This window comes from Ursus arctos, unplaced genomic scaffold (genome assembly GCF_023065955.2).
Source record: "Ursus arctos isolate Adak ecotype North America unplaced genomic scaffold, UrsArc2.0 scaffold_2, whole genome shotgun sequence".
NCBI classification, from domain to species: domain Eukaryota; kingdom Metazoa; phylum Chordata; class Mammalia; order Carnivora; family Ursidae; genus Ursus; species Ursus arctos.
This window is the reverse complement of record NW_026622874.1, coordinates 12,140,352-12,159,918: the sequence shown is the minus strand read 5'-3', so window position 1 is coordinate 12,159,918 and position 19,567 is coordinate 12,140,352. Positions and strand designations below refer to the sequence as shown.

The 19,567-nt window shown below is 41.0% G+C and overlaps 1 protein-coding gene across 3 annotated transcripts in view; it reads right to left on the bottom strand.

The window, feature by feature from the left end:
* Positions 1-238: 238 nt before the first annotated feature.
* Positions 239-19,567, bottom strand: part of PRRX1 (paired related homeobox 1) — an 82,314-nt gene continuing 62,985 nt past the window's right edge. The window contains exons 4-5 of one of the 3 annotated variants that reach the window (XM_057315761.1): positions 17,083-17,154; positions 239-3,691 (exon numbers count right to left, since the gene is read on the bottom strand). In XM_057315761.1, the coding sequence (XP_057171744.1) occupies positions 17,100-17,154 (55 nt within the window). In that variant the 3' untranslated portion in view covers positions 239-3,691; positions 17,083-17,099. Of the gene's footprint in view, positions 3,692-7,825; positions 11,186-17,082; positions 17,155-19,567 lie in introns of those variants that run through there. The other 2 variants (XM_026509397.4, XM_026509396.4) reach the window with 2 other exon arrangements.

Here is a 19,567-nt window from a genome sequence, read left to right as displayed (position 1 = left end):
TTAAATTTCAGTTAGTTAACATGCAATGTAATATGAATTTCAGGTGCACAATATAGTGATTCAACACTTCCTTATATCACCAGGTGCTCATTACTATAAGTGCATAGCTTAATCCCTACCACCTATCTAACCCATCCCCCCCACTCACCTCCCTTCTGGTAACCATCAGTTTGCTCTCTATAATTAAGAGTCCGTCTCTTGGTTTGCCTCTCTTTCTCCTTTTTTCCCCCTTTGTGCATTTTATTTCTTAAATTCCATTATTAGTGAAATCATATAGTATTTGTTTTTCTCCGACTGATATTTCACTTAGCATAATACTCTCTAGCTCTATTCATGTCATTGCAAATGGCAAAATTTCATTCTTTTTATGGCTGAGTAATATTCCATTATATATATACATATTTACATGTATATTCCATTGTATACATATATATACACACAATGGAATATTATATATATAATTGTAATTATAAAATATTTTATATACAAAAATACACACACACACACCCCACATCTTCTTCATCCACTCTTCAGTTGATGGACACCTGGGCTGTTTCCATAAGTTGGCTGTTGTAGATAGTGTTGCTATAAACATATAAATATCAGGGTACATGTATCCCTTTGTATTAGTATTTTTGTATTCTTTGAGTAAATACCTAGTAGTACAATTGCTGGATTGTAGGGTAGTTCTATATTTAACTTTCTGTGGAAGCTCCATACTGTTTTCCAGAGTGGCTGCACAAGTTTGCATTCCCATCAACAATGCAAGAGGGTTTCCCTTTCTCCACATCCCTGCTAACACCTGTTGTTTCTTGTGTTGATTTTAGCTATTCTGACAGGTGTGAGATGATCAGTGATGTTGAGCATCTTTTCATGTGTCTGTTGGCCATCTGTATGTCTTTGGAGACACGTCTATTCATGTCTTCTGCCCATTTTTAAATTGGGTTATTTATTTCTTGGGTTTTGAGTTGTGTAAGTTCTTTTTATATTTTGGATACTAGCCCTTTATCAGAGATGCCCTTTGCAAATATCTTCTCCCCTTCCGTAGGTTGCCTTTTAGTTTTATTGATTGTCTTCCCTTGTTGTGCAGAAGCTTTTTATTTTGATATAGTCCCAATAGCTTATTTTTGGTTTTGTTTCTCTTGCCTCAGGAGACATATCTAGAAAGAAGTTACCGCCGATAAAGACACCTCAATTTTAAGAGTACGTAAGCAAAGAGAGAAACGTCTTGTGTATACTTCTGCGAAGAGCTGGGCAATCACACACATTCTATACTGCCTGCTTCCTCTTTTCCTTTATGCATTTTCTCTCCTCCTTCTCTTGCTGCCACACTTCCCTCATCTTTGAATTCCTTCTGCTGTGATGCCACCAGAGAGCCTGGGCCTCCTGACCTACATCCCAGCACTATTTTCACTGTATCTGAGTTGTTCCTTGATAGTATAGAAGGAAAAGGAAATCCACGACGTGACTCAAGTGGGATGTTAATGCCTTATGTATGTTGTCTTATTTAATCCCCCCACCAATCTATGGGGTAGGTTATCATTTTACAAAAGAAGAAAAAATACACATATGGCATAAGCAACTTCCTGAGATTACATTGCAAATAAGTAACTAAGCAGGGACTGGAAACAAGGTCCATGCTTCTCTCATTACATCATGTTATCCCCTTAAATCCCCCTCTGTAGAGTTCTTGTCAGTTTGCTGTTCCACAGCAGGACTCTCACACCTCACACACATACTTCTCTTTCCCTCCGTTCCATGTCTCAAAACTATGTCCTATTCTTTCAAGACCATGCAGGAATGACAATGGCTAATAATAACTTCAAGGCATGGGTCACCTCATCCAGCCCAGATCATGGGAAACTCCTGGAAACTTCTCCTCTGAAGGTACAAATTTAGATACAATAGTAAGCCAAGGGAGATATTTTTGGTAGAAATCTTTCAGAGATACTGACGCTTCTATGTCTAGAAGCTTGATTAGGTGAGTTAAGTTATATGCAGGATTCTTTTTTTTTTTTTTTTTAGTCTTCTAAAAAATGTATTATAACCTCTTTCCTCTCCACTTGGGTACAGCAAAATCTAGGATTACACAAGCACACCCACCCAATCTCCTGTCTCCCCCTGCTGAGGTGGTAAGATATACATACACATTCTTTTCTCCCCACATTTAACTAATTTTGAAATATAATATGCACAGAAAAGTAGAGAAATCAATGTCATGAACATGCTGTATTTACCACAACAGCTTTTGTCAAATGTTAATACTTGTCATACTTGCTTCTCATATTTTTTTTAAGAAATAAGATATTTCAGATGTGTTTGAAGCTCCCAGGGTACCCTTTCCAATCCCCGACCTCCTTACTCAGAAGTTGCTTTTTCTGAAATTATTATTCTGAAATTGTTTTTCATTCCTATGCATCTTTTTATATTTTTACCACATACACTCATGTTCACAAACAATATATATATATATATATATTTTTTAAAAGATTTTATTTATTTATTTGACAGAGATAGAGACAGCCAGAGAGCGAGGGAACACAAGCAGGGGGAGTGGGAGAGGAAGAAGCAGGCTCACAGCGGAGGAGCCTGATGTGGGGCTCGATCCTGTAACGCCGGGATCACGCCCTGAGCCGAAGGCAGACGCTTAACCTCTGTGCCACCCAGGTGCCCCTACAAACAATATATATTTTAGAGTGCATTGTTAAGCTTCATATAAATAGTGTCATACAGGCTTCTGTAACTTATTTTTTTCCCCTTAAAGTTATGTTTCTGAGAGGTATCCAAGTGGATATGTGTAGCCATGGTTCATTCATTCATTTTTTACTTCCGAATAGTATTCCATTATATGAATATACCACAGTTTATTTATTCTCCCATTGATGGACATTTCGTTTGTTTCCAGTATTTTGTTATTACAAATCATTCTGCAATGAACATTTTGGTTCATGTCTTCCCGTGCACATGTGTGAGTTTCTCTAGCTGTCCAGTTTTGCTAGCCTTAATTTACCTCTTCTTAACCGAGTGACACTAAGCAAATAAATACATGACTCCAAGAAATAGTTTTCAGATGCCTTCAATTTCTAGATGACCTGGTTATCTTTCTTTCAGGAATGCTGCTTTTTTTATAACTAGAATAACATTTTGAGAGATGTTTTCCAGGAAGTCCAGAGTGTTAGGCATTACTTTACTGAAAGTGTTATTCATTGTATTAATTTACTATTACATTCAATTACTTTATTAGGAGTAATCCAAAAGGCAGAAGATCCATTATATTGATAACCATATAATGTCCAGTGTGGGAGAATTAGAATATGTGGTCGTTGACAGCTGTAAGTCTATGAGATGTAACAAGCATCTTGAAATGCAGGTAGTATAGAAGGAAGGAAGGAGGGAGGGAGGGGAAGGAAGAAAAAGAAGAAAGAGAGAAGAAAGAGGAAGGAGGTGTATTAGTTAGGTTGATCTAGGTTGCAGTAACAAATGGACCTTGTTGTGTAATGGTTAAACATAAGAGAACTTTATTTCTCTGTCATGTAACGCTCCAAGAATTTTCCTGGTCAACAAGAGTTGTAGTTTTGCTTCCTGCAGTCACTTTTCAGGGTCCATGATTGACTGTTGCTTTACCATTTTTAAAATATGGCCTCCAAAGTTGAAATATCCTGGGGACTGAGTGCTGCAGTAGTGCGTAGAACTAGAGATAGGGACAAGAGGAATTTTGTTAGTGCCCAAGTGGTGCCTGATACAGACAGGCACCTTGCTCTGGATGCTCAGTACCCCTCCACCCACAGGACACAGTGTCTAGGTCATGGGTGACCACAAAACAAATCAGGACAATAGAGTCCTCCCCTAGGATTTTTGTAACAAGAGCTTGTTTCTCTGATCTTTTTTCCAGAGTGAAATGGATGGAGGTCTGCATCTGTCAGTAACCACTTTCCCTGCTACATGGAGAAAACTTGCCTGCAGAGATGAGAGGCAGACAGAGAATTCTGATGATGTCAAGTCTCAGGTCTAGTGCCTGAGGTTTTCGGAGCTAACCTAGTTCCTATAGCTCCTCCTTTCATTCTTTCACTTACCCCCCATCCACCAAACAAATCTAGTTAAATCATCTCCGCCTAATTTGAGTTGGGTTTCTGCCACTTGCAACTGAAATGTACCTGACAATAGAGAAACTGACAGGTAAAACTGGAGCATTGTTTATTACAGGCCTTGAAATTTAGAACCACATAACATGAGGTGCTTGGTAGAACAGGGAAGATCTCTACTTAATGCCAGACCTCCAAGACTCCTAAGGGTCAGACAGTAGCAAACTCTGCAAAATGTAAGATTTCCCCCTTTTCAAGCAGAGTCAGAAGGTTTGAGACACAGTGGAAAGTACAGGGGCTTAAAAAGAGCTAGAGAAATGACTGGAAGTCTTCTTTCTCAGCCCCTTCCCAAAACTCTCTGCTGTCCCTTCTGCCCACAAGCCTGATGCAAAGTGTCAAGCCTCCATCCATTGCAAAGCACCATATACGAGATGCTGCTGAGGAGAGGGGGCAGGTAAACTCTTCAAGACTCTTCTGTCAGCTTGTCCCAAGGAAGAAGACTAAACGAAGGCTTTAAACTGAAGTCTTAGGGGTGGTCAGAGCTCTGAGTCCTATTTCTGAGAGAAAAAAAAAGTGGGGCCAGGATGGATCCACATTCAAGAATTATGTCTTGACAAGATTGCTGGTATTGGTTTCTGTTTAATGGAATCTCCAGAAAGTGAACCAAAAGGTAGCCAAGCCAGATCTTAAAAGAGGTGTATGGCACTCACCCACTCAGCAGTGTCTGGGTAAGCGTACAAATCAAAGTCCACGTGTTTACATCCATACATTTCTATTATCAATCAAACTAACAAACTATTCAACAAATTATGCCCTACCTCTTATCGTAATGAATATACTTTCATAATAACCTGGAAAATTCAGGTTGATCTGTAGAATTCTCAAGTTCTTTGGAGTTCCTTTCCAGAATACGGCAGTGTGGAGATGGTCAGACCCTAGAACCCCAGCCTGTGGCCTGCCCACTTCTCTTTTCACATCAGCCCATCCTGCACCAAAAAACAGACCTCCACATACAAAGGTTTGAGGCAACAGCATTGTGTATATCCGAGATCCATTTACACACCCTGATGCCCACAAACAGTGGTCCCGGGAAGAGAGGCCTGTGGGGGTCCTGAAAGTGGGCTCCAGATTATTGGGACAGGAAATTCTAAATCCCAAGTGCCTGAAAGATGGTCTATAATTACGACTGCAGGTTCCAGGTGAGCACATCCAGCTGGCCCTGCAAATTTGTTGCCCAGAGGGGGCACACAGTCGGAAGAGTGCTGCTGGGCTCCGGGCAGGGTGTATGGACCTTGCCTGGTCTAAGGGTAAAGGCCTCATTCCAGCGTCTGGGATCCCAGGAGCTGCTCTGGCTCCAGCAATACTTGTTTGGGTTCAGTGGGCAACCCTAGTGGGTTTTACATAAAATCCTTTGTGATTTGAACCAGTTGGTAGGTCTCTGCCACCTGCAGCTAAAAGAATCCTTATTAATAAACTTTCACTGTTGAAGTGTCTCAAGGAAGTGGTCTATAAACCACTGCTTCCATTTCCATTTTTTAAAGCATTCATTCTCACCATGATTTGTCAAAATGTACCTTCTTCCTCCAGCACTGTATGTAGTAAACTGTACTCAAGAAAATGGCCTCCAATGGCCCTTCTTACATCCCCAGTTAGGCTGGTCTGCTCTACAGCAGTTGAGTATGCTAAACATCCCCTTCTCTTTGAGACTCTCTTTTCTTAACTCTGGGATAACAAACAAGCTGATCTTCCTCCTATTTCTCAAACAGCTCCTTGTAAATTGCCTTCTGTAGCTCTCTCTTCCAGTGTAGATGTTCTGCAAAGTCTAATCTTCCTCCCTGGGCTGAAACTACAGTTGACCCTCGGAGCAACATGGGATTAGGAGGAGCACTGCCCCCGGTGCAGTAAAAAATCCATGTAAAACATTCAACTCCCCTAAAACTTAACTATGAATAGCCTACCCTTGACCAGAAGCCTTACCAAGGACAGAAAAAGTCTACTGACACAAATTTTGTATATGTATTATATTCTGTATCTTTACAATAAATTAGTAAGCTAGACAAAGGAAAATGTTATTAAGAATATCATAAAGGGGCTCAGTTGGTGAAGCGTCTGCCTTTGGCTCAGGTCATGATTTCAGGGTCCTGGGATCGAGCCCCTCATCAGGCTCCCTGCTCAGCGGGGAGTCTGCATCTCCTTCTGCCCTGCTTGTCCTCCCTCTCTCTCTGTCTCTCAAATAAAGTCTTAAAAAAAAAAAAAGAAAATAGTAAGGAAAAGAAAATATATTTACAGTACTGTGCTGTAAAAAATCCACATATAAGTGAATCTGCACATTTCAAAAGTGTGTTGTTCAGGGGTCCACTAGATTTCCAATGGAAGCACAATGATGCTCTCTCCTCTTGAAGAACTCATTCGTTCTTGCACCTCAAGGTATCACCTCCTTAGAGATGAATCCCAAAATTCTATATCCATCCTTGACGTTGGTCTCAAGCCAAACTTTCATATCTTATCTTACATTTCGGTTTTCAAATTCAGTTAACACACCTAAAACTACAATTACTGCCTTTTGTCCCTGGGTCTGCACGGTTTCTGTTGATTTTTGTCAGTTTTGTCTGTGATTCGTTCTCCTAGTTTCCAGGTTTCAAACCAGTATTATCTTAGACACTATTCTCTTACTCCTGTCTTGTTGATTCTTTCCTTGCAAGATATTTCCTATTCAACCTTTGCTTTTTGTCCCCTTTGTAATTGTTCTTCTGCTTCTAGTTCTTGTTCTGCTCTGGTTTATCTTCATTCTTTACTACAATAATGCTATAAAGTAGTATTTTTGCATGACCTCTTTTTTTTTTCCTGTTTAATAACTTTCAATGGATTTCTATAGCCTGAGCAAAATTCCAAACTCCTTTGTCCTGACACACCATACTCTGCAAGATGAAGACTCAATTTCAATCTCCAGTGTTTTCTTCCACACGGCTTCAAAATAAACCCTCCATCCCGTCTGGGCCCATATTGCCATGGTCCCTGAACACAAATTCCTCCTTCCTGTGTTCCCACCTTTATCCCTCTTATGCCCTCCGACTTGAAAGCAGCACCTCCTCTCCTCCCAGTCGCAGCTGATTAAACAGTCCCAGTTCTTCCGTGAAATCCTCTCCCACTTCAGCTCAGTGTTTCTTTCTTCCTCTTCTGGACTCCTGTCTACTCTATTTGTTTGACACATTCATTCATTGTCTTGAACTGTTGCATACATTGGTTCCTCATAGAGTTCCCTTTTAAATCAGATCTTAATCTGTATGAAAACAGAACCCAACTCTCCCAATTTGGTTTACTATTTCCTCCCCCATTACCACACACTCAGCACTAAACACAATAGGTGCTTACATTTTACTCTGTTACTTCTTTATTCTAAAATAAAAGTCTGTGCTTTATATTTTGTCTGTTTTGTCATACATAGCTGGTATTGTGGATTCTAAAGAAGTGGGTAAAAAATAACTAAATTTTCATAAAAGTTTCACTTTATCCGTTATACCAATAAGTGCCCCCTCTCCCTCCCACCATTGTCTTTGCTTTTGAGGAATTGATCATTTTCATTTTTAGGAAATACCATCACACTTCAATAAAAGATCTATTCATAAATCCCTCTCATCTTCACCCTTTCCTGCACGTACCCTTAGGTCCTAGCAGATCTATTTTTGAAGTTCAAAGAGAAAAGAATCAGTAGACTCAAATATATATAATAAAAGACCGCAGAGTAGTGTCCTTCTTCTTTTTATTGAAAAGGAATCATTTCTATTCTAGCGCAAACAATGTATATTTTACATCATAAAGCAAGATATAATTTACATATTACATTTCTTATGAGATCTTTATGCCCTAAGTGTCATTCCCTTTTTTATTCAATCACCTCTTTTGGTTTGACTTAACCTGCCAAGTATCCTACAAATCAGCATCTTGTTTGGGGAGGGATTGGGGACACAGACAGATAGTTTGCATCTGGGTATAATGATGGCGAGGAACAGGGGGTGTGCCTTGGAACTTTGTTGGCCTGAGGCCCTCTGTTGAGACCTGGCTTGGAAGCCAAAAGTTTACTCCTCTAAATCATATATCAAACTTCTACTTTAAAAAAATCAATAATAAATGGACAATACTGAGTGCTTGTCTCGTGTGTATACTTCTTGATCAGGTGTTTAGATAATAAATGTCGGTGGTGTTGATTCGCTAGCGATGAAAATTCCTATGGCTGACCAGCTCTGGCTACCCTCTGATTTTCCCAGACATCGCTTCCCAGGCATTGGTGGTAAAACTGCCCAGTTTCACATAGTGTTTGGGTTTTGGGTTCAGGCTTTTCTGTTCACCACTGAAAACGGATGTCAGGATGAAAGCTTCGAATGACTTTGTTTCACATGATCTTCTACTCCTTTCCTCCCTCTTTGGAAATTCCCCTTTCCTAGCAACATCTAGTCATGTATCACTTCTGTTCTCTGCACTATAACCCAAACTCACTTTTAGCTATTCTCCCCAAAGTCCAAACTCCAAAAATTCACCAATTTCTTGGATCTCACTCATTTCACAAAGAACATTTTCATCTGTTAGACTACACTGTTCCTTTGGATCTTGATAATCCGTAGCGACTAGTGGGACAAAAGAATTAGTCGAGGGACTCCTTAGGAAGCAAGTAATATGTGGTGTTCAGCCAGCCTACATGAAACATCAGTAAGAAATATTCTAATAGTATGCTAAAAGAAGAGGGAATCAGTGGATGAAAGCAAAATGCAAGAAGATGGGCTTTCTTCTTGTTATTAAAAGTAGTACAGATTCAACATTTAAAATACATTTTCAGATTGGTGGCTGTTTGGCTGAAAAAATACCACCATTAGCTCAACTTGATAGGCCGAGGGGGGAACAAATGTGTGCTGAAAGTGCATCTTAAACTCAACAGTCCATGCCTGTCACTCAGAGTTGGCATATTTGGCCAAAACCAATCTAAAGCTTTTTAATTACTGATAACCGAAGTTATTAGAACCAACCTGGTCAGGATAAAAATATGTCAAAAATATGTCTGTTCTGTGTATCTTAAATTATTCTTTGGTCAAGTGATGTGATTTTTGAGAGGTCTGTAAATATAAACCTATTTCTCATTTCCAAATACAAGGCTATAAGTATTTACAGCAAGGTAGCATTTCCTTGCTAGAAAACAAGGCTTCCAGGTACCGTATCCTTCCATTAACATTGTATACTTTTATAGTCCCTTTCCTCCCATGGCTACAAAGTGCTGCACAAACAGAGAATACAGGAAAGAATGAAGGAGCAAATGAATAGAGCCTCACAACACCCCTGTGAGGTAGGTAAGTATTGTTAAACCCATTTTACAAAAAGGTAAACTGAGGCACAGCATGGTGGTGTGGTTTGGTCTAGTCCACCTGACAAGTTACAAAAGCACAGCTGGAGACAAAAAGAAAGAAACAAAGACAGGTCAGTCCTGGCTCACAGCCCTAGGCACTAAACTTTATTTCAAAGTATTAGTAAAAGAATAGCCCACAGTTGCCTTTTAAATTTTTCGAATTTAGACAAGACTTTAAGGATTCCATTTAAACACGTGTCTTTCAGATTCCTGTTGAGCGGAGAAGGGGCAGATGATGACATGGCTTTCCCTCCTCTAAGCGTAATTCCCAAGGTGTATCAGGATACATTACCATTCCACCAGAGCTCAGGCTCCAAACCCAAGAACATTTTTATAGCCTCAAATAGGGTCTAATTTATTTAAAGCCTTAATGTGAAAATGAGACCTGTTCTCAAACAGATGCCCTATTAATTGCTCTGTGGCCTTAATGAGAATTTTGTGTCAAGAAAGAAAGGAAACAAGGTCCCTAAAAACCCCTCATCACTGTAGAGATTAAGGACAGTGGTGAGGGTGTGAAATTTGCTTTTGGTAGTGTTTGAGAAACTGCAAACTCAAGCTTGCAAGAATATTTTATATATATATATATAAAATATATAAATATATACAGTATATATATAAGTGTGCATCTGACTATCCTTAAGGCACTAAAGAGATGTAGGCCATGCCTGTCACAACTCAGTCTTTGTTTTCCTAAAGAAATTTCTCTCCCTCTCTCGAGTGTCAAGCCTGTGACAGCAAATTATTGAGAAACAACAAATATCTTTAATTTAAGAGAGCTGATTGCCTGGATGGGGGTGAGGGGTGGTGGTGATGGTGATATTATCATCTACAGCTTAGAGCTTAAATCTATAGCTTATATGAAGAGCTTAGATCTACAGCTTAGAGCTCTGAATCAGCCAGACACAACCAATCACATTGGATCAAACAAGCCAGTGACCAGATGTCTATACTTGCTTTTTTAACAGTAGCTGATGGAAAAGCCTTACCATGACCAACAGACCTGGAGACAATGAGACAGGAAATCGTGTCTGGCACAGATTCTTCAGAAAGACTTTGGCTTTTCAGAAGTTCCTAGAGCTTCTATACAGAGAACTGGGACGAAGGATAGGGCAAGGCACTGAGGTTCAAACAGGTCACTGAGGAGACGCTAGACAATGATTCTGAATATAGATACGGTTTCTTTGGCTGCTGTAGGTTTTTTTTGTTTTGTTTTGTTTTGTTTTGTTTTGTTTTGTTTTAACCCATAGATCATGGGGGTGGGTGGGCTGAACCTAACTGAAGAAGCTTGGAGTATATTAAAGCAAAGCGCATGAGTAGAAGGAAAAACAAAATTAACACACGCAGAAACCAGTGGTGGTGGTATCCCAGAGGGAGGAGAAACATTGGTTAACTAATTTTCATTTTGCTCCTCTCCTGCTTTTCTCTGCCATGGTCCCAATATTTTAGTTCAGGTTTTTTTTGTATGTTTGTTTTTATTTATTTATTTTTTCCAGCGGATGAAGAATGACAGAGCAGGATAGGTGTCTTATGGTTTTTGATTTCTTCTTAGGCCTGTTTAATTATTTTTTTTCCTCAGTTGACTGTTGGCACCTGGTTCCTCTGTAAACTATATTCCTTGGCCTTCAGTCTCAGGTTGGCAATGCTGTTGGCCATGTTGATGCCCTGTGCAGGGCTATTGTTGGCACATGTGGCAGAGTAAGTAGCCATGGCGCTGTAGGGACAAAGGAGAGAGCGGGGAGAATAACAGGCATTAGTTTCACGAAGCTGCAAGTCTGTGCCCCAGATGGATGCAAGTCTCAGCACGGGGCAGGTGGGGCCGGGTGGGCTGGATGGATGACCTCTGAGGTCCCTTTCAGCCCCAGATTTCCATGGGTCTAAGGCACTTGGGAAAGGATGGCAGTGTTCGGAAGGGCAAGGGAAAGCAGAGGAGAGTGGAAGAGGGCGGGGAGAGGTATTCGCCGTGTTGGCCACGGTGAGTAATGATTTATTTCTGGGGTGAGAGGAGAAAGCTGCTTATGTTGAATAGCACGATGTTTCATCGGCCGACCAACTGAAACAGTATTCAATCTCTCTTCCTGCCTCCATCACCAGCCTGTGGGAGCAGCGAGCAAGAAAAGCAGGCATTTGAAAAGGAAAGGGCATTTTGCCCTCTGCACTCTAAGTAGTTGACTTGAAGTCTGACATATTTTGGGTCATCAATGGAGACCATGCTAAATAGTGTACTTGAGACCCGTTGAGCAACCCGTTCCTGATTCAATGGCTGGTAGCACTAAGTATTGCTAAATCCAGAGCTTCCTATCCCAACTGGCCTTGATTTTATTGTAGCTTCTTCTCAAACGGACTTGAGGAGCTCAGGATGCCTCTTGGGTCAGTTATTTGGGAAATGTTTAAATCCCCTTGATAAACAAGCAAGGACTCCAGCCAGTTTCAGGATTGCTGTCCTCAGAGATAACTGGGTTTTTTTGTCCTTATTCCTGAGAAAATCCTGAAGTTGTTTTTCATTGTCAGAGATGGTAATTAAGACCTAGAAATGCAGCTGGACAGAAATGTGCATTTGGTGGTTTTCTGTTAATCGAATCCATGAATTTCTTTTAAAGGAAAAAGTAAGGGTCTCTTAGACTTGGAGGCAAATTATTCATTACTGTCTACTAAACAGTTAAAAGGGAACTCATTTTAATTAAATGAAAATGTTTCTAGTTGTTTCTAAGATTAGCAAAATCCCTTTCAACTGAAGCCTGAAATGAGACAGACGTATAAACGGAATGACATGCGCTCCGCTGTCGCCTGCATTCCAGTGCAATTTTACCAGCCACACAGGAATTTGTGGTTCTGGGGATCCAGTGACAGACCAGAATGAGAGAAAACTAAAGCTACTCTACAAATAGAGACACTGTGTCATGAATCCTTATTTTGGAGGCCATATAGTCGAAACTTATAGTCAAGACTCACAATAGCCTATTTCAGCTCACTTACTAGCAATTAACCCAGGAAAATTAGGTTAATGAAATATAATTAGTCCCAGATCACTAGGTCTCTCCAGAAACACACATCCTTAATTTGAAATACTTATAGCACTGGGGTGTGTGTGTGTGTGTGTGTCTTAAGGCAGAAGGAGGAAGACTCAGTAGGGTTCCAAAAGAATCCTACATTCTTCCACTTCGTTTTTACCTGCTTCAGTCTTACCCATTTCTGGGCAGATGTTCTTAACCGTCTACACAAAGCTAGTTCTCCTAGAGCATCCTGTAATTTCCCTTTTAGCACTTATTTCAATTCCTCAACTCTAAGCCCATAGATGAGACACCACATCTGACCTCGTTCGCCACTATATCCCCAGGTAGAGCAAACATCGTGTCTGGCACGTATCTGACACTCAAGAAAGTATTTAACGAATAGATAACTGAGAAATATCTAGTATGATTAAACGGATTCCTGCTCAATGTCAATGATCTCTGTCATCCTGCTGTGAATGATTTTTTTCAAAATGTTTTACCAGGAGCACCTGGGTGGCTCAGTCAGTTAAGCCTCTGCCTTTGGCTCAGGTCATGATCTCAGGGTCCTGGGATTGAGCCCCATGTCTGGGTCCCTGCTCAGCGGGGAGTCTGCTTCTCTGTCTCCCTCTGTTCCTCCCCCCCATTTGAGCTCTCCCTCTTTCTCAATCACTCTTTCTCTCAAATAAATAAATAAAATCTTTAAAAAATGTTTTACCAATATGCTTTTATCATTAGGAAGTAGTCCTTCCTATTAATTTTGCTCTCTTAATAGAATGAGCAAAATCGAAGGGACGGGACAGAAGCAGGAGCTGATGACTACATATTCTTGATCCAGCAAAAATACCTTTTAATAGTAAAAAATGAGCAAATATAAGTACAGGTTAGAATTATACAACAGACTATCACTTTTACCTCTGTCTACCAAAAGGGCAGAAAAAGAGTCCCCGGTTGATACACGTTTCAATTAGGAGTGAGATAAATGATCAGAAACAACTTGTTAAAATGAGACAAGTTTTGTTTGTTTGTTTTGTTTTGTTTTTAGTAATATACCAACAATTTTCATTTATTTACCAAACCCATGTACATATCCTCATTTAATTTCTATATGAATTACTTGCTTCCATTCAAGACACTACCAGAAATATATGCAAACCCGTAAATCCTACACTCAAGAAATTGCTAGGATATAATGAAGCCTAAGGTTTCAATGAAATCAAAGATGTAAGCAGTTGAGAAAAGAGACAATCGGGTTTGGGAAATAGTCCTAAGTTATGGATCATGAAATGAACCAAATCAGCCTTTCTCGACCAGGTTTCTGTAAGAGAATTAAATCCTGAAGATGGTACATAGTACCATTTAAAGTACACAAAAGAGGAGCTGAAGTGGTGAGATATCTGTGTTATTTGTTAAACAGTGAGAATAAAATTGAATGGCTTCTGGAAACAGAAGGCTAAAACTTTATGAGAAAGCATAAAGAAAAAAATTCTCTGACGGTAAATTGTGGATTGTCATGGAGTATTGCTCTTTCAAGTATTTGACCTAATTTTCTAAGGGGTCTGTTTTCCAGCCTTTGAGGCACTAGGCAAGCAAAATCCTATTTAATAGAGATTTGTAGTCCATTTTCTATAGTAGACAAAGGGGACCGGAAACTTGGGGGATTATTTTTGTTTACTGAAGACGTTATTACTGTTTTCTAGAAATGTCTACTATAGCTGTGACTTCAGCATTACCTATTTTACAGCCACTTTTGCTATGGTTGCTTCATAATTTACTAACTTCGTCTGATATCTAGTCTGAAGACTTTATATGGTAACACAACTCTTGGAAATACTGAGATTCTCTCTCTAATGCAGGCCAGAAAATAATCCATTTTCCAACTCAAAACCAAATCAATGCAAATTAGAGTTATACATTGCACAGGAAATCGGATTTTCACTAGGACATTTTCCCTTCAATGGAAGCCTGAGTTTCTAGAGTCGAGAAAGTACCCTTGTCCAATGGTACCGTGGTGCCGTTACAAGGACACCACTGCATTAGCGACACTGTGACAATGCCTTGTAGGCAGCCCTCAAGTTAGTGGGACATGAAGATTAAAAAAGCAGCTGATATTAATGAATGAGCTTTGCAATTCCCTAGGAGCTTAATAAATGATAACATTTGCCCTTGATAAACGTTTAGGAAACTTATAAACCTTCGAAAATGAATCCAACTTACCCCAGCACATTGTGTAACTCTAAGAAATAGGATAAAAGAACAGAGCCAGTCTTACTCCATAGCCTCTTAACCAGTGTTTAGAATATATAACCCTGCAAGTAGAGACCACACTGATATTTTGTGCACGTACTAAAGAATTACAAGTCTGTGCTCCCTCCGGTAGTTTGACATGGGTCTAGTTTCTCCACTTGCACTAAAAGAGCCATGGAGGCATGCAGTGGGCAGTCCGTTGACATACCAGTGACAAGCAAGACTTGCGACAGGTCAGAGAAGACAGAACTAATGAGTGGGTACTCCAGAGCGGCTTAGTCATGCTTTAAAAACAGCATGAAAAGTAAGTTGGAGAGGACCCACTTCCCAGAGTGACAACAGATGCAAGAGAGCCCTGACTGGCTGCCAGTGTGAAAGATTGTTCGTGACCACCTGTTTTCAATGCCGCCAAAACTTAGGAAGGTCAATGTTAGGAGAAGAGAGTGAACCGTGAAACGTTTTCTCACAAGATGAAACCAAGGAGGGTTAATTAGCTGTTTTCAACCAATTTTATAGGGCCATTCAAAAATGTAAAATGACCACTCATTCCTACACAGGATCAAGCTTCCCAGGATCAGAAAGTACGAGAGAAACGAAGTGATTTGAATCGATTAAGCACATGATAACACCAAGGGCCTGCTTATCAACACTAAGAGATCCCGCCCACTGGTCCTACCTTCTAGGGACCACCTGCTCCTCTAACAGGATGCAGACACGAGCCGAGTACAGGGACTGGGTTTATAGGATTTGGCAAAAGCGTCATCTCTCTCGAGTTTTTAAGAATGTCAGTTCTTTGTGTCTGTGACCGAGAAACTACATTGCCAAATAAAGTGCATTGAGGAATCGGAGATGAAAAAGAAATGCTTGTGTCCCATCTGTTGACTCAGCAGCTCTGCGCCGGGACTTGTACAGAGCCGACACATTTAAGTAAGCTTGAAATTTTTCCATCTCCTTATTTGGAGATTCCTAACAGATGGAGCTCAGCCACAGACAGCAGAATGCTAACCACGGCAGGGTTCGAGTTCCATTTGCACGGGGGACAAATCATTTTTGATCATTTCAACCTACCCCGAAAGCTTGTCAGGAGGAGGAACATGTTCAGATGACTGCCAAACACCAAGGAAGCATGGAAAATTCTATATACGGAATGATTCTAAAGCCAGGAAACTTACGGGCACCTGCCCCTCTGCTTTTGAATCCCCCGTGGTGTATGCCCCACAAATCACCAAACAATTGAGGAGCTCTGGGGGAAAAATAATGCCCGCCTCAGTTTTCAACTCTAACTTTGTTTTCTCTTTGGCCCTGTTGGACAAATGATGACAAGCTGTTGAAAATTTCCCCCCAAAGACAAATCTGTCAGCCCGAGAAGTCTGTGTGTCATCCTGAGATCCTAAGGTTTCACCAGCTTGGGATTTTTCCAAAGGCTGTAGAGCATGAGGCTTTTGTGACTCTGTCTGTGATGTATGGAGGTTGGAGACCATCTTTCTGGCTTGTGCTTTTGTCAGTGCGAGAACAGAGGTATACCTGCTTCATCTAAGACAACTCCACACCAGCTTTCCTACGGAAATTTACTTTTAAAGAGAGACCCCATAAATCCTTTTGGAAGTGATCTTTTGTGATTTAAATAAGCTTTTCTAACTTCTGTTTCTGAAATTCAGAAGTTGATTTTTTAAATGCATATTTAGCTCTTAAAGTAGACCCAACTTGGACCACGTTTCCCACGTTAAGCCTTCAGTTTGCACTGCAGTTTCAGGGATCCTTCTGCCATATTCGACTTTTCTTTCTAGAAAGGTTTTTATACATGGAGCCTTGCATCTTTCTCTTGTCTAAGGACTTTTGTATCTCTTTTTTGCAATGCACATCGACTACCTGGAATCAAACGCCCCTGTGAGATGTGCAGTAGGGAAACGTTGCTAGCTCGACCTTAGATGCAAGACTACGTAAGAGCTTCATAATCCAACCGGTCTGGGGAGCAGCAGGAGCCAAGACAAGAACACAGTTCTTCCGACCCCCGCCCCGTATCCTACGGTCACCTCATACTGAGTGTCAGTAGCCTCAGCATCACAGGGACACAAGTTAGAGATGCAGACCCCAGTCCTGCTGCAGACTTACAGAATGAGTCTGCATTGCAGCCTGATCCTGGGTGAGTCACATGCTCAGTAATCTTGGAGGAACCCTGCTCTAGGCTATCAGACGGGCTACCCGTAACTTTATGGACACACACGCCTGCGGCTCTGGTTTCCCATAGTGCTCCCCACTTGAGGACTGCGCTCGTGGCATTGCTCAACCTGCAAGACCCGCTTTCTTGAACATACTTCATTCCCGCTTAAACCCTGCCCCCAGCAGCCACCCTCTTCCCCCTCTGACAAGTTACCTTTTCAGTGTCTTCCGTTAGAATCCGTTATGAAGCCCCTCGTGTAAACAACATCTTGGGAGGGACGAGGATCTATTTTTGAAAGCGTGAAAGGGAGAAATGAGCCAAATGCGTTCAGCGGATGTCAGGCAGCACCGTGACCACGATCAAATGGGGGAGGAGGAGAAGGAAGGGGGAGGGAGCCGTGGACAGGGACAGCTGGCCACTCTCTCGCCTGTCACTAGTTCTCTTTGAAGCCCAGTCCTCCCTTTGGAATTGGCACTGCAGACCAACACTGCAGATCCAGGCCATTCTCTAGCTCCCATAGGAAAGGATGTCTCTGGGGAGAGGCTTCTTGACTACTTCATCTAGAATAACAGTTAAAAGTCTGAGATTTGGTTGATCGCTGCTCCCCAAGAGGCAAAGCCCCACAAGATTCGTTAGTCTTTTAACGAATCTTTTTATACCTCTGGTGCCGTGTGCACTCTCCTTTGCCTTCGGAAAACTAAGCAGTGGGCGTATGTGCCAAAACAGTTAAAAGTCTGAGATTTGGTTGATCGCTGCTCCCCAAGAGGCAAAGCCCCACAAGATTCGTTAGTCTTTTAAATAATCTTTTATACCTCTGGTGCCGTGTGCACTCTCCTTTGCCTACGGAAAACTAAGCAGTGGGCGTATGTGCCAAAAACAAGCTTCCCTCAACTGGCGATGGGTAGATAACGAAGACACCTGCCAGGACGGTAGTGTCTGTGTGACAGAATGCTTTGCTCCTCCTGATGACTCAGTTGCCTACCTGACGTCATCACCTGTAACATGCTCAAGGGAACGGACGGGGCCATGTCATGCTACAAATAGGGTGAACTGTATGTCCTCGTTACGCATGTTGTTCTGGTGTCATTATTAATAGCACTCCCCTTTCACTCTCAAAAGTGTCCCAGCTTGGATGATAAATTATACAGCCGCCACTCTGGATATAAAAGACACCCAGAAAAAAATGTGTTGGCTCTATCCCATCCCATAATTCTGACCATATGCAAACAATTGCTTTGAGTCTTGGTTTCCTCCTCTCCTCTTCCAGGGGAGAGCTGTGGAAGTCAGCAAGCCGTCCTCTCTGGCAAAACTGTCTGCTCACCGTCCCTGGGCTGCATGACCAAGCCACATCAGTCATCCCAAGGGGATGCTCACACAGCCCAGAAGGTGGCTTTTGGCTGCAGGCACGCTTCACTGATCTGAGATAGACACTGAATCAAAGGGGTATGTTTACACAGTTCCCCGGTCTCACCCTTTTTACTACTTTCAATATAATATAAGGTTTAATTTGATTGAAAATACGGTGATGTGGCCTAATATGCTGGACAGACACATGGATCACGAGCACTGGGTCTTATTCTGCTTGCTGAAGGCTTAAACTTGGGCAAGTGTTCAGTTTCTTCTTTGGAACCAGAGCAAGGACAGAGCTAGCACACAGGAGCGTTCCAAGGATTAACCAAAAGAAATGCCTTTTAATGAATGTCACATGTGAGATAACTAACTTGACATAAATGTACCAACAGAAATAGCCAGTTAATTTTTTATAACACAAAAGGTCTGTCATTTCCTTTGCTTTGTGTCACTTGTTTCTCTTTCATGTTTCCTAAACAAGACATGTTTCCTACCAAGCTTCAAAATGTGAAACCATAATTTTGGTTCTAAACATAGCAGAAAAATCTCCTAGTAACAGAATAGCTTTACCACTTTTCGAAATTAACCAAAATATAAACACTTCAGTCAACATTGGGTCAAAAACATTGATATTGATTAAATTACTGTTTTAAACCAGCATTCTTCTACTTCTACCTGGAGATTAATTTATTCTTCATACAGAATATGAACAATCAGATTCTATGCGATTTTTAACTATTTTTTTTACAAACTCTGTATCTAAGAGAAAAAATTATATAAAAGTATACCACGAAATGAGTAAAAAGCAGTCGCTTATATGATTTTTAAATGAAAACAGCAGAATACAGAATATGTACACTGAGACTACACTATATAAAATACTGAACTCTAATTGCAAAAATAAACAAACTAGGTATGTCAAGATGGTGGAATTATGAATGTTTTTTAAAAATGTATCTAGCGTTTCTACATAATCTTTCAAAATAAAATAGAACATTTCCCGAAAAGGCACAGATCAATTGCATGTTAATTTCAGTTAGATGCCCATAAACAAAATATGTATGATGCAGGCCCTGGGGTCTGACCCTTGGCTGAGGTGTAGGCAATCTGATCCAATATTAATTCAGGAAGGATTTCAGCCCTCCCCACGCAGTGCACTGCCCTCAGACTCTCACTGGTAAGGACTACATGGCAGCCATCGGGGTGGGTTAGAGCTGGTGTGAAACATTCCTAACTGGGACCCAGGCAGGAAAAGGAGCAATACTTTCTGGTCGTGACCAAATTCAAACCAGAGACCTTGAAACATCAAGCTTTGAACCATATCCATTTCCCAAGCCATTTAATGAGT